Source organism: Oryzias melastigma, linkage group LG16 (assembly GCF_002922805.2).
Source record: "Oryzias melastigma strain HK-1 linkage group LG16, ASM292280v2, whole genome shotgun sequence".
NCBI classification, from domain to species: domain Eukaryota; kingdom Metazoa; phylum Chordata; class Actinopteri; order Beloniformes; family Adrianichthyidae; genus Oryzias; species Oryzias melastigma.
In genome coordinates this window covers 991,204-1,006,260 of record NC_050527.1, presented here as the reverse complement: position 1 = coordinate 1,006,260, position 15,057 = coordinate 991,204, and the positions used below count along the sequence as shown (strand labels likewise).

Below are 15,057 nucleotides of genomic sequence, written 5' to 3'. Positions count from 1 at the left end.
AGCAGTTTCATTATACCAAATCAATGTGAAACCACTGATGAATGGGTTTAATACAATTTAAATATTGCAAAAGTTTAGCACTACATGGTAAATATTTACAAAAATAACATCCATCAATCTTATTCTGCAGCAAGCAAAGATACCCAAACTTCCCTCTCCCCGGCCACTTCCTCAAGCTCCACTGGCTGGACCCCAAGGTGTTCCCAGGCCAGCCGAGAGACATAGTCTCTCCAGTGTGTCCTAGGTCTTCCCCGGATCCTCTACCCAGTTGGGAACACCTACCCATGGAGGTGTCCAGGAGGCATCCAGACCAGATCCTCGATATGATGGGGGAGCGACTCTACTCTGAGCTCTCTTCAGCTGTCTGAGCTTCTCACCCTATATCTAAGAAAGCATCCAGCCATCTTATGGAGGATTTCAGCTGCTTGTAGTCGGGACATAATTCTTTTGGCCATATCCAGAGCTCATGACCACAGGTGAGCACTGGAACGAAGACTGACCAATAAATTGAGAGCTTTGCTTTCTGCTTCAGTTCTCTCTTCTCCACATTGGAGCAGTTCAGCGACCACATAATGACGGACGCTGCTTCAATCCGCCTGTCGATCTCACTCCGATCTTCCAACAGTTGCGAATATAACATAAAATATTATTAATATGTTTAATCTAAAACTGAGGGCAGTGTACATGCAAAATAAGATTAAACAGTAGAAGACAGTTTGTTCAAATGATCACAGATGTTGAATCATCATGATACAGCTTTGGTGAAATGCAGGTATAGTGAGTACGTTTTGAGAGCTAAGTCAATATTTAGCATCTCTGAAGGAGTGAATTTCAAAGTTCAGCCCCTAAACTTAACCTCAAATCAACTGTTACTCTAACCCAGCTGAAGGCTCTGCCCCTCATGATGCTTATGTGGGTAAAAGGAACAGTTAGATGAAGGAAGAATGAAGATCTAACTCAACATGAACAAGGAGTGATGTGGAGGAGAATGGACAACTATGAGGAAGAAAAGTTGTGGCTGGATTTAAAGACGAATGGCAAAAGTTTGTAGTCGATTCTGAATTTAACGTGGAGCTGCTGATGAACAGGTGAAATGTGGTGAGACTAAAAAAGTTAACTACCCAAAAATCATAATTATTTGAGCGCCTCTGTTCTGAACAAGTTGAAGCTTGAAAGTTTTGCGGGAAAGGCAGAAGAGGAGAGATATGCAATGGTTGAGGTGGCCAGTGAAGGGGCTGTAAAGACCAGGATGGAGGTGCCATGGATGCTGATATGTTTTCTCAATAATGCATCATTTTGATGATTTCTGTTCTGGTAAATCCTCTTTTCTCTGCCTACAAAAGCCCTTTTCAGGTCTCAAATTTGATTTGAGAATACTGAGTTTCTTCCTGAGAGCTGCTGGAGCTTCTCCTGGTCCTCTGGTGTCCAGGCTTTGGTATAAAGTTCACCTGTGTATAATTCACCTCCACAACATCGTCACTGGTGTCAGAGTCAGAGTTATAAACATTCTGAAGATTGGCTGTGTGCACATCACTGACATTTTCATAATCCATATGCTCCTCTTGTCCCTTCAAAGAGAAAATAAAGTTAGATTTTGAAGGAGTTTTACCCTTGCAGATATAGAACAACGGGGAAAATAAGTATTTGTCAGTCATCAAAAGAGTTTGAGAGGCTTGTTACATTCAGAAATAGACTTGGAAGAATCCATGAACACATCACGCATATAAATAATTTATTTGTATGATGTTGCAGAAAAGTATTTGGTCCGTAACAAAAATTCCCTTAAATACCATCCAATGTAAACCCGGTTAGGGTGTCTTTTATACAGATAACTAGTACAAACAGTTGCCATTAAAACAGGTAGAGTTGAAGATAGACGAGCTACTTGGTAAAGAATTGTTGCTTGTTTGTTAGTTTTAAGTCCTTGTTTTCTGCACCATCATACAAAAAAATCTTTAAAAATATACAATACAGTTTCCTGTAATATCTCAGTTAAGATGATTTCTCAAATATTCTTTGTCTCTTTTGTATGATAGAGCTGGGAATAGTGTACTAAAAAGTATGTTTGAGTTGTTTCTGACCTCACTGGGAGGCTTGGCTTTACAGACTTTGGCATACACAACATCCTCCTCTGGTATCCTAGGCTTTGGGCACCTAGATTGACATGTTTTTAATGATATGATGCAAAATGCAAATCACATTAATTTAAAAAAAAGGACAAAACTTATATTCTTACTTTGGCTTATTTTTAAAGTGCAGGGAAGCATAGTTGAGAGAATCATCATCCATGTGTGATTGTTGCTTTGTCTTTGACTTTTCTGCTGAGGAAGTCTAAACAGAAGCAGACATTAGACATCAGTTGATTGGTAATTAGAAAGTGAATATAAGTTACATCTACTAACATTTACTAAGAAAAACTAAGAATTCTTCTCTTAGAGATCCATCTACTTGGCTTTAAAATATGTTATTTTCAATTTTATTTTCAAACATGAAACAATTAAGATGTTTGTGAAATTCAAAAGTTAGCAATCTTTATTTAAAATGTTATCAATGCAAATGGGCAAAAAGTGCTGTTTACAAATTGAAAATTAAAGTCTACAAATAATTCCAGATATATAACTTTTTTTTTTTTTTAACCCACTAAAGATAAAAATCAACTTCAACTCTAAACTTTAGCAGGAAAACATTGTTAGCAATTTTCTGCAACAAACTCTTTGTCTCTCAAGGCGACACATTCAGCATTTTTTGACAATGTTTCGGAGTAAACAGTGTTGTTTAAATTACTTTAAAAAGGCATTGATTATTTTACTTTACTTCCTGGATGAAACTGTAATTAAACTACTTTACTCTTTCCCCAATAAGGAGGTATTTACTACTCGTTACTTAACTGTACTTTTTTTCACTCTCATACAAATTCTCCAGAAAATATAGCAAACTCAAACAAGATACTATTTGTAAAATCCACAAAATAAAAACATCACAAAGGCAATCAGGTTTTTAGCACAACCCCATTAATTCAACCTAATCTGAATTTTAAGCTAATATACCTTGAATCTCTGCACTCACCTGTATCTTCTTGGGCAGCTCTACAGTGCTGTAAACACAGTCTATGTTGGATGCAGACCTGTAAAACAAAAAAAGGGTCTTCATTGTGTCTTTTTTTCAATTTCATTAACATCTGATTGATTTAAATTGTCTAATTAAAGAGCCTGAGTTTAGTTCAGTGCGTGATCCTGCTGTCATACGGGACATGAGGGCGCTGTTGTCCTTGGGGTGGTTTTGGACGGCAGTCCTGCTCTGGTAGGAGGTCCTCTCTGCTTCTGAAAGGCTCTGCTGAAGCCGCCTGATTGAACGCTCCACTCCAGCAAACCTGAATAGGTGTTTGCACACACAAGTTTCATATAAATATTTCCATGAAAAGAATTTAAATTATTTGATGATTTCTTACCACAAAATTACTGCAGACCGGTCTGTTTGTAGTTCCTTGCTGAAGGAATTTTTTCCTCCTGTGTCTAACAAGTTAATTTAAAGAATAAGTTCATGTGAATATTTTAAACAGGGTCAGTTGTAGGAAATCTTTGTTTGAAAAATGATATTTCTTACCTGTACAAAAGGAAAACTAAAATAATTATGAAGATCACACTCAGAGCAATCAATAAAAATTTCACTATTTTTTTTACGGTGTCTGTTGATTAAAGAGATTCAGAAATATATATGTAAATTTTTATACTTATTGATTTTGAATAAAGTCCAAAAGAATCATTTAATTGTTAAATCTTCTTTTACTTACCATCAAACAGTCTCACAGTTTTAGATGATCTTCGACCGATCTTATTTTCAGCAACACAATAGTACTCTCCTGCTTGGTCTGAGAACACTGTTAACTTCTTTCCATCAGAAACTTTTTCATCTTCTCCTTTTTTGTACCAGACATAAGTTGCAGGAGGATCACAGAGACTGCTGCAGCTCAGAGTCACAAAACGTTTCCCATCATGCACCTGTTCTTCACCTTTGATGATTAATGTTTGTCTTGGAGCATCTAAGCAGAATGAAGGAAGAGATGAAGCAGATCAACATTATGAGTTTAGTATATCTGTGTTTAGGAACATGTGGTTCATGTTTGACGTTTGCTCCTTTTTTCAATACTCACAATAAACTGTAATCTGTACAGGCTGGGATTTTTCTGTTCCAACTTCATTTGTAGCTGAACAGCTGTACCATCCACTGTCAGAGGGACTGGCAGATTTCACAGAGAATCTCGTCTCAGAACTCACAGTCATTTCTCTGCTGTCATTGGTCTTCTTCATCCAGGTGAGTGAGGTGATGGATGGGTTAGAATGGAAGCTGCAGTTCAATGAGAAAGACTGATTTTCCACCACAACAGATCCAGGCTGTGCTTCTACTCTCACATCTTTGGGGGAATCTGAATTCAAAGAGTTACAACAAAATGTATTAAATATCATTTGTATTGCTTAAGGTTTAACTCTTATTTGAAAAAAAAACTTTTTAAAGCAGCAATCGTCTTTTTTTTAAACTTAAAACAAGAACAAAAGCATAAATATCTTAACTATCAACTAACACTTGAGCTTTTTGTTACAATATGTCTACTTTGGTAAAAAAACAAAAAAAAACAGACATGTCAAGCTTTTGTGTCTCACTAAATGTTCTTGGACTTCAGGAGCAGCGAAACAACACAATGTTTACGCTATATTTGTAACTTCTTTGTCTCACCCTTTTCAAAAGCTTGACAGATGTTAACTGAAATTATACAAGTGACATTTGTTTGGGGCTGCACGGTGGTGCAGTATTAGCTTTCTTGGGTCACAGCAAGAATCCTGGCTGGGGGAGCATGTCTTCACCCTGCATGTGTGGGTCTTCCTCCCACTGTCCAAAAACATGCTTCATAGGTGAATTGGTTACTCTAAATTGTCCCTAAGAGTGTATGAGTGTGTGATTGAGGCCCTGAGACAGATTGGCGACCTGTCCAGGGTGAACCCCGCCTTCGCCCATTGGTCGCCGGGTTGGGCTCCTGCACCCCACGACCCCAAAAGGGACAAAATAAATGAGTTTATATAGATGTACTGATCACTCACATTCAACCTCCAGGATCTTCTCTTGGCTTGTCTGATTTCCTTCACTGTTTGTTGCAACACAGATGTAAGATCCAGCATGGGCTGAAGTTGCATTAAATGTATTTATGAAAGTGTGTTTTTTAGATTGGGATGAATATTTTCCTGAAGAATGATTATATGATGTTGAAGATGTTTTCACAGTGAAATTTGCAGCTGGGAAACTTTCAGTGGTGCAGTTGAATGTGACGAGCTGATCCTCTCTGACCTTTGTGTCCATGGTCAACAGGATGTCTGTGGGAGGAACTGAAAGAGAAAACAGCTGAGATTTGAGGGTTGAGTTAAACAAGTTATTTTCTTATCCTAATTACAGTATGGTTGTATTTAACATGACAAAAACAAAAAAGTAAACAACCAGCACTAAGTAAAAATGGTTTTCAAATGTTAAACAAGTATAAAATAGGTTGCATAAGCTGTTTGCCAAAGAGCATTAATAAAACTGTGATTTTGTACAATTCTTTAGTTATGATTAAAACAGAAATAATTGTTATATTGTTCACTAACTTTTGTTGTTTGTGTGTAATAAATATTTGGTGAGATTAATCAGACCACCTCAAATATGATTCTGGATCTATAAAAATCACCTATGTGGTTACTTTGTTAAAATGGTAAATGGCGTACACTTGTATAGCGCTTTCTACCCTCCTTCGAGGGCCCAAAGCGCTTCACAGTCACAGACCCATTCACCCATTCACGCACACATTCACACACTGGTGGTGTGCCCAAGGACACTTCGACTCATGGTCGGGCAAGGCGGGAATCGAACCCGCTCACTTCTGATCAGGAGTCGACCGCCCTACCACTGCACCACGGCCGCCCCACAACACGTAGTTTTATTCAATTGTAATAGACTGCAGAAAAAAGTTGTTACTCACACAAAACTTCTATACAAGTACTGTCATTCCCTTCACCGAGGATATTGGATGCATTGCATACGTAACATGCTTCATCTTTTCTTTGAACCCGACTTATATTGAAAACCTTTTGGTCTGTTTGTAAAATCTTTGGTTTTCCTTCAGACTGTTTGTACCAGGAGAACTGCGGCGCTGGATTTGCTGCAGCATTGCAGGTAAATGAGATGCTGCTGTTGATTTTAACTCTGTTATTATGAAGACCCTGGCTGGAAATGCTGATATTCCTCGGCTTGTCTAGGAGTTGGAGGAAAAAAAGATTGATGTAATTTTGTTGCTTGTGTTTTTTACAAGTATCCATAAAGATTTAAAACTTACATTTAACATTTAGATAAATGGACTTTGACGTTCCAGAACCAATCAGGTTACTGGCTCCACATGTGTAGCTGCCTCTGTCCTCTGGTTTGATCCTGAACAATTCATAAATCTGACCATTCTTAAGGTGTTTCCCATCTTTATGCCAGGAAAAGCTGTCAGGTTTTGGGTTACTTTTCTTCAGTTTGCACTCAAGAGTGATGCTGTCTCCTTCTTTGATGTCTTGTAATGTTCCTTCACTCTGATTCTGAATCAGAATCTCAACTTTAGGGACGACTGAAAAGACAAAACACTTCTGTGACAATCATTAAGTCAAATTCACATTTACAGGATTTTAGTATGAAAACAGTTAATTTTTTTGTCGCCATTTAGTAAAACCATGAATGTTGTGCTATCATGTTTTGATTTAATATTTGTTCACAACTGTATTGTTCTATTTCTTGATCTTTGTACTTACCACCAACAGTTAGGTTAGCTCTAGGCTTTGTCACCCATTTATCATTTCCTTTCTCATATCTGAACATATAATCTCCACTGTCATTTAAACTCAGGTTACAGATTTTAATTTGACACAGTTGATGTCCTTGTTGTGTTCCAGCAGATCCATGTATAGAGCCTGTATATGTTACTCTGTTTTTAAAGAGTGGACTGACGGGCCTTTTTGACTCATCATTGCTGTAAAGGACAGTCCCATTGAATTCTTTATTCTGAGTCCAGGTTGCATTCTTCATCCAAAACCATTCTGCACCTCCAGTATCTACAGGAACATTTGTGGGTTTACATTTGATTTCAACACAGGAGTCTTCTTCAGCTGTGATCTGGATCTTCTCAAACACAAAAGGATTTGTCTTTGCTGTGTTACAAGAACAGTCTGTAAATGTAAGAAAAAGTAATTAGAAAAGTTAGTTCATAAACTATAATCCAGTTAGACAACATTATTTGATTATAGAAGTTAGACAGCATGTTCTCATTATAGAAGAAAAAAAAATAACCTACTTGTTATGAGGATCAATAATACCAAACACCCAAGAGCATTCATTTTCACTGAAGCCTGCTCTCTGCAACACAAAATGTTGCATGTTAAATGTTAAAATTGATATTTATTATTTAAATTATTTTAATAAATATTTATACATATTTATAAGTTATATTTTCGACTTCCTTGATTGCAGGCTGTCTTGTTGCACTTCAACATAAGTCAAACTCAGGCAACAATTCTATGGCTTTAACAGTGAAGCTCATTTGAAATACAATAAGTGAGTTAAGACACAGTTAGTAGAACAACCTCCAACCTTAAAACATAAGTCTTCTCTCTCTTTAATAGTCCCACTTAAAACCAAGATATTCTGTACTTTTTTCTCAGAAGGTTCAGTTTTATGGGGAGAAAGAAGTATCACCCTAATTTGTGTGTGCATAATTCTCGATTTATGAGTAACGTTTTAGTTGTGTGTGCATAATTCTTGAATTGTAATTTATACAATATATTTTGTGCATAAGTACAATAATTATTAAATAAAAAAAATACAAAATATGATTTACACATGCACAAATCAAAATTACAACAGCTTAAAATTAATAACGCATGTACATTTTTAAAACCCCACTCCAATCAAATGGGAAAATATCAAGTTTCACCAGATATTATACAAAATCTGCATCAAAGCGGCTGAAAAGAAAACTGATGACTCAGAGCATTATAGCAGCATTCAAACACAGGCCTCACGGACGAACCTTGGAGATGTGAAAGGGTCCTATCGGTGAAAAACTAATTTCTCTCCATACGAATTTTGTCCTTTTTTCACATTTCAAATTTAGGACAACTGATTAACTCAAAGATTTTAATGTTGAGACTGTATGCTGAATATTGTTAATACTGCTATTTAAATTAAGGCATAATTTGTAAAAGTTTAATGAAATTAAGACATATACAGCCTTATGACACACAAATACATATAACAGATATTTACAGAAATATGAATTACATTATATCATTAAAGTTTGTTCTAAAAGGCAAACTATTGTTCTTTGATCAAATTCTTCTGTAGGACGTTCGTTATGCGAGACACTACAGCAAGATTTTAATTACAGTTTGATTCCATCAGAAACCTTTGATGTACTTTTTCTACTTATTGTGCTTTAAGCCTTTAAAACATGAAGTTTATTTTATTATTTTTTTTAATTTTCAGCAAAATATAATGTATGTACTGCAGTAAATCAAAAAGAAGGGTGGCAGACACAGCTCACATAAATGCAAAAGACACAACACAATGACAAAAGGCCTACAAAGGCCGAAGCATGACGACAAAAGACAACAAAACACAATAGAAGAAAATCAAAATCAAAATTAATAACAAACTTTTTTTAATGTTTTTTTTTTCTTTTGGTATCATTCAGTTTCAAGCTATTGTTGCTTCCTGAGAGGTACATGATTTGTGCAAAATTTGTTTGTAACCCCTGTTCTTACAAATCACGTACCTCTCAAGAAGCAGCAATAGCTTAAAACTGAGTGAAACTTAAAAAAAAATTCTGATATTCTTTATTTCTGTTGTGGCTTTTGTATTTATGTGAACCGTGTTGACCACCGTAAAAAAAGAGCTTTAAAATCTCCTCCTCATTGACAAGTGAGCAGCCATCCATCTAATCATTTGGCCAAGGACCCACACCTGACCCAAAGACTTGTAACTATGACGACTCACTTGATTGCTATTAACATACCGTATTTTCCGGACTATAAGTCGCGTTTTTTTTCATAGATTGAATGTCCCTGCGACTTATACTCCAGTGCGACTTATATACGAATTTTTAATGAGATGAGATTTGGACCGTAATCTAGAGTGCCCTCTTATGGTGATCTATGCAATTACTTTATTTACTTTATTTACTTTAGTTATTCAGACGTGACACAGAGGACGAAGAATTTAAGGGATTTAGTGATATGGAGTGAGATTGCGTGCAATTAATTACAGTAAAGATACAAAGTTGATGAGTTCTTGAGGCTATAGTTAAATAAAACTGTTATGTTATATAAATGCTACACCTTTTCGTTTTTTTCATGATGCTAATATGTGAATATGTGTTGACACATATTCAGCCTGTTTTCTATTCACTTATGAATGTTATAACTTACCTTCCAGGATGATGTAATATTGTTTTTTTCAATCAGTTTGTAAAATAAATTACTTGGAAAAAAATGCGACTTATACTCCAGTGCGACTTATGTATGGTTTTTTCTTCTTCATTATGCATTTTTTGGCCCCTGCGACTTATACTCCGGTGCGACTTATAGTCCGAAAAATACGGTAGTTTATTTCTCCAACAGTTACATTATAAGCAACAAAAAAGGAGACAGAATTGATGCAAACAGGAAGAGCTCAGAGGTTTTTTTGCTGCCTTACTAAAACAACAAGCCTACCCACTGTGAGGTTAGATTCTGATAAAAGTCATCTCACTCTAATCAAACAGAAGCATGTCACGGTGTTGATCAGCATGCAAACCAAAACACCAGAAACAAATCTTTTAAGTAATCACCGTCTGCACATGCGAAATGTTTTACACATGATTTCAACATTTCCATGTGTGCCAAGAAGACAATTATTTGCATTTCACATAGAAAATTATATTTAGTTTAAAAAAGGAAGAAAAAACAAATTGTTTTGACTGACATTCAGGGTTATTGGACTTTTCTAAAAGTTTTTAGTTTATTTTTACTTATTTTTTTCCAGTAAAATAGGTGATAGCTTTGCTACTTATAGGTAAAAAGATGCATCTTGGAGCTTAAAATGTCTTCTTTTGGGAATAAAAAGTTGTAACCATCATCTTGTCAACTGGAAGATTAATACGATAAAGGTTTTGAAACAGTAGCTGCTGTTTTTGTAGTTGTACACAAAAATTACAAGAATTAAATATTTTCAGTGCTTAACTTTTGATCTGATTGGGTCAAAATTCTAAGAACTTTTTGCTTTAACATCTAACTGGCCTCTCCTGCACACATTAAACATATATGTTTTAATGAACTATTTAATTGAATTGTGAGTTTAGAATCAAGTGTGTCAAACAGATTTAGACTGCAGCATAACATTGTATTTTTAGTGTATGTCATAAGTTCCTTATATGGTTGGTGTGAATTTCTCAAGTTCCTCTTAATTTTTGCACTTTTTTATCTTAACTTCTTTTCTGCAGTAGGAAAAGAGAACACATTTTTAAAACATGTACAAAGACGTTGCAAATATGAAATGCTATGCATTCCTATTGTTATAGTCTATTCTGATTAACATGTTTAATCAGAAGAGCTGTGAGAAAAACATTTAATCAGTAAAGGAGAAGACAAACGCCTCATAAATAGCAGGATTTCTTCAGTTTATTCGCAGAAATGTAGCAGATTAAGCCAAAAAAAATCCTTTACATTTGCAGAATGGAAACCAATCTCAGAAAATCAGAAATCAACATTAAGAGCACGCCCAGCATAAGATATTCTTACCTCTAGAGTGCTTCAATCAGCGTGCAATCCATACCCAAGTCTAAAGTACAACTAAAATGTAAAAAAGGAAGGTTTGACGCCTCAGTGAAGCTCCTGAAGAATTTACATATGCAGTCAAGCAGGCGAGCAGCCTGTATTATCTCAGCAGCTTTAAGGGTTGATCTTTTTTTTTTCCTGCTGCATGAAAGCACTTTTAACTTCCGCTATTCAAAGATTTGTCAGAATTACATTTTGGGAGGATGGGGAGGAGGGGGAGGGGGGAAGGGTTACTGAGGAGCAAAAAAAGTACCAAACACAATTTTACGGTGGCACTGCTTCTACACTGTTACATGCAACTGAAGATCAAAATATAAAGTATAAAAACAAATCAAAATATGCACAAATTTTGTGTCAAAACATCAAAGGGATTGGAAGCAACGATTAGACAGGAAGCGTAATTAGCTGAGGTGAGGCCTCATTTCCTCTCTTCTAGAGCAGCCCCCACTATTCTTTCTGCATCAGCTGCCATCTCGTCCACGGCGGCGTTTAGCGCTTGCAGCATGGCAGCAAAGGAGCGGCTGGCGGAGCGAGCGTGCCGAGGCATCGCCATCTGCAGCAGCTTCGATGAAACCGTAGCCAAATCCTTCTCTGCTGCTGCCAGGCGCTTTTTAACTTCCCCTTTGGTAACCTCCACAGACATCACACAGGTCCGCAGCTCCTTAAGTCTCGAGGGTTCAAGGCCTCTTTGCCGGGCCAATCGCTGAACGGACTCGTCGTCCAGGCACAGAGAGAGCTGTGCCTTTGTTAGAATTCGCACCGCCACACTGGAGTCCACCATGGAAGCTACAAGAGGAACAGGAATAGCTGACATCCCTCCAGATAGAGAGGCGGCCGCCCATATCAGAGCCTTGAAGGCCTCTTTTTTCTGAGTGACCAAAGTGGGGGTGAGCGTTGGCAGAGCTAGGAGAAGAGCGTGAGCTCTGATCTCTGGAAGGTCTTTGGTAACGTCCCCCAAGAGGTCAGGAAAGTCGAGCTTTTCTAGAGCGGAGGGTCTGACCAGATAGACTTTGGGGATTTTCACACCCTGTGATTTCAGGACGTCCAGACTCGCCTGCTTCTTCTCCTCCAGGCTCTTCTCTGTGTCTCTTTTGGAAGCTAAGAGAACAAAGTACGCAGCTTCTCGCTGCAAAGAGAGGGCCTCCATGAACACCGCCACGCAGTTAGGGTGGATGACCTCTGTGAAGGTCATAAAGACAACATTGTAGCGGAGAAACTTGAATTTAGTTATGTACCCCTCAGCTTCAAATGGGGACGTGTTTGGCACAGGAGGAAGATCCCAAAAGCGGAAATCAGGGTGTTTGGGGTTTGGGTAGCCAGCCACCTCATCTGGGTCAGCGGCGGTGGGAAAGGGGGCGGCTCCTTCATCACCAGAGCCGAGGCCACTGAGAGAGTTTATAAAAGTGGCTTTTTCCTCCACACGGTCTCCAGCCACAGCCACGTTAATCCTACTGATGAGGAGATCTTCCACCGCATCCTTTACATCGGACAACTTGTTGTTCTCAATCGACTCTTTGAGCGTTTCCAGCAGGTTCAGGCCTTTGAAGACGTCAGCCATTCCTGTGGAAGGATGAGGGCAGCAGTTACAAGCAAAATACTGACGAGAAAAGAGAATAAATCTTGGCCAAGCCAGCATTTCAATGTGTGCCCCTCATAATGTAACATTTGGCTTCAAGAAAAGGGTATCAAGTGTGTGCAAATGCGCCCACATAGGGTCTAATTAGGAAAGATCAGTTAGACTAAATGTATTCATGCACATCACTTATGGATCCTCTATTCTTTCACCTGGTAGGGGGTCCTGTTCTAAATAGTTGTCATTCAATGATCATGAAGCCATTCTGACTTCCTATTAGTTAAATGAATTTTTTATTGGATTTTAGTTGGATTTAGAACTTGGGGAGCACAGCAGAACATTAAACTAAGACCTTGTTATTGTGTTATTGTTGTGTTTTTTGCCTTTAAATATATATATATTTTATTATTTAATTTTGTACTTTTTTAACTGTTTAAGAAAGTGCAAGAAAATAACTTGCATAAAGAGGAAGAACAACAACCCTATTTTCTTGAAACATGTGTTAAGACAGTTCCTGCTCCCCAAGTTATACAAATGTAACTGTTGTAAAGTTACAACATGTCATCTAAATATTCGTCTGTTTTTGTATCAAGTTCCTTTCTAATCCAAGCATCAAATCAATATTTGGCTCCTATGCATATATGCTGGCTGTTTTTCCGAATTCTATTTTAAAATAAGTTAACGAACACAAAGAAAAAAAATTATTTATTTTTATAAATTTTGGGGAAAAAAAATTACCGGGTTATTTTTCACTCCTCCAGGATCCTTAACCGCTAAGACCTTAAATTTCTCATTTTTAAAAGGCAGCAGCAAAAAACAGAAAAAAACATGAGACTATTCTTGTTCAAGAAAAATGTTGCAGCATTTGTAAGTTCTTTTTTTGCTCCAAGGAAGATAAGTTGAGCCATCAACTTATCAAATTAGCCACTTCCCTAAAAAAAGTTGCCTTTTGTGGCCGATGAAAACATGCTTCTCATACAAGCATAACAAGTAAAATTTAAGCAAAATTGAGAAGAGAACATTTTTAGAAAATTTATTTTAGGAAACGAGACTGCTTCGTTTTTTCTTTCAATGCTTATTTTACTCATTTTTAAATGTGTGCATATTTTTTAATTATAAATATTATTAGATGAGTACTATGTCAGATTTTCACCTATGTAAACTATATTCAGATTTAATGTCTTTCTAGACATACCAACAGCAGCACAAAAGCCATTCATGAATTAAAAAGCATATTTTACTACTTATAATCTTGCTTTAATTCAGTGAACTCTCACCTGCTTGTGTGGAGAAGATGCAACCCTCCCAAGTTCCTCCAGTTAAATGTCTCCTGCAGATCTGCAGAACTCACACTGTCAGGATTATCTATTTAAAGTGTTCATCAGTAATCCCGTCGGCTCAACCTTAATCCAATATTAGGTGAGGAACCCTTCACACACACACAAGTTCATATATTTTCAAGCTGACACACGCTCGCATAAACTTAGTTCTTTGGTTACTGACTTCAAAAACAACACTGGCTTTTATATTTTGGCTAAAAACTGCAAAACCATCTTTAAAAAAAATAAAAAAACACTAGGAACACTTTTAAAATTGGTCAAAATATAACTGGAATGGGATTATATTTGTAATGTGAACACATTTTGGGAGTGCACTGTTGGTTCATTTTTACCTGTGAAACATGTGTTTTTCTACACCAGTCAAACAAACCAAAGCGATGGAGTTTCTTCTTTGCTTCAGTCAAGTATCTCACATTGAACAGTTTCATTTGCCGCTGCTAACGGGAATTCAAGATGCAAAGCAGTCGTCGCTCACTCCACCACACCCTTTGATGCCCTCATCGTCTGCAGAGATGAGAGCATCAAACTCTTGGTATTGTCACCTTTGTTTCCTTTGCTAAACTCAGTGACAAATACAAAAGCAGTTGAGTCGATTTAAACAATTTTCTATATTTAATACTTGTTAAAATAAATAAGATTAATAATTATCTTAAATAATAGAACATGTTAAAAAAATTAAAGCAAAATAAAAAATAAAAAAAACTACTACTTCCTTTCACACTCAGATCTTATCTATCACATTTCTTAGTATTTACTAAGAAGAAGACAATGAAGTCAAACCACAAATAGAAATAAACTTAGAGAAGTTACTTCATGATTTCTCAAAAGACTGACATTTGCTTTAAGTGTTTCATATATTTGCACTATGTCTTAGGTAGCCACACCAATGTTTCTCTCATTTACATCTGGAACACATGAACGACTTCTGCAGTGTGGGAGGTCACAGATGGCATCACATTTACCCAAAAAACCCATGTTTGAGATCAGCAGAAACATAAATGGATCTGCTGCTATTTCTCCACCTTCTTCATCTCTTGTTTTATTTTATTTTATTTTTTTACTGAACCAAAACCCTCAAAATGGTAAAAGACGACATTGTAGAACAATGAGGTGGTGTTCAGCTCAACAAGAAAAGTATATTTTCTAAATATATATATATATATATATATAAACAAACAAAAACAATAAGAGAAACATTTAAGACCTAGAGTGGATTTTGATGTATTAATTCATTAATTAATGATACAGGCTTTGAGATGGGATTTTACGTTGTATC

At 36.7% G+C, this 15,057-nt stretch overlaps 1 protein-coding gene across 4 annotated transcripts in view; it reads right to left on the bottom strand.

The window, feature by feature from the left end:
• si:dkey-24p1.1 (uncharacterized protein LOC556718 homolog) overlaps nucleotides 1-13,141 on the bottom strand; it is a 97,908-nt gene extending 84,767 nt beyond the window's left edge. For 2 of the 4 annotated variants that reach the window (XR_004949314.1, XR_004949313.1), the window contains exons 1-2: nucleotides 10,833-13,141; nucleotides 7,352-7,413 (exon numbers count right to left, since the gene is read on the bottom strand). Coding sequence is in view for 2 of the 4 variants with exons in the window: in XM_024268445.2 (XP_024124213.1) it covers nucleotides 1,350-1,568; nucleotides 2,082-2,154; nucleotides 2,237-2,331; nucleotides 3,067-3,124; nucleotides 3,246-3,370; nucleotides 3,449-3,512; nucleotides 3,604-3,685; nucleotides 3,791-4,039; nucleotides 4,151-4,423; nucleotides 5,094-5,375; nucleotides 6,005-6,277; nucleotides 6,359-6,631; nucleotides 6,813-7,226; nucleotides 7,352-7,394 (2,523 nt within the window). In the remaining 2 variants the exon portion in view is untranslated. Of the gene's footprint in view, nucleotides 1-6; nucleotides 1,569-2,081; nucleotides 2,155-2,236; nucleotides 2,332-3,066; nucleotides 3,125-3,245; nucleotides 3,371-3,448; nucleotides 3,513-3,603; nucleotides 3,686-3,790; nucleotides 4,040-4,150; nucleotides 4,424-5,093; nucleotides 5,376-6,004; nucleotides 6,278-6,358; nucleotides 6,632-6,812; nucleotides 7,227-7,351; nucleotides 7,414-10,832 lie in introns of those variants that run through there. The other 2 variants (XM_024268445.2, XM_024268446.2) reach the window with 2 other exon arrangements.
• Between the last annotated feature and the right edge of the window lie 1,916 nt (nucleotides 13,142-15,057).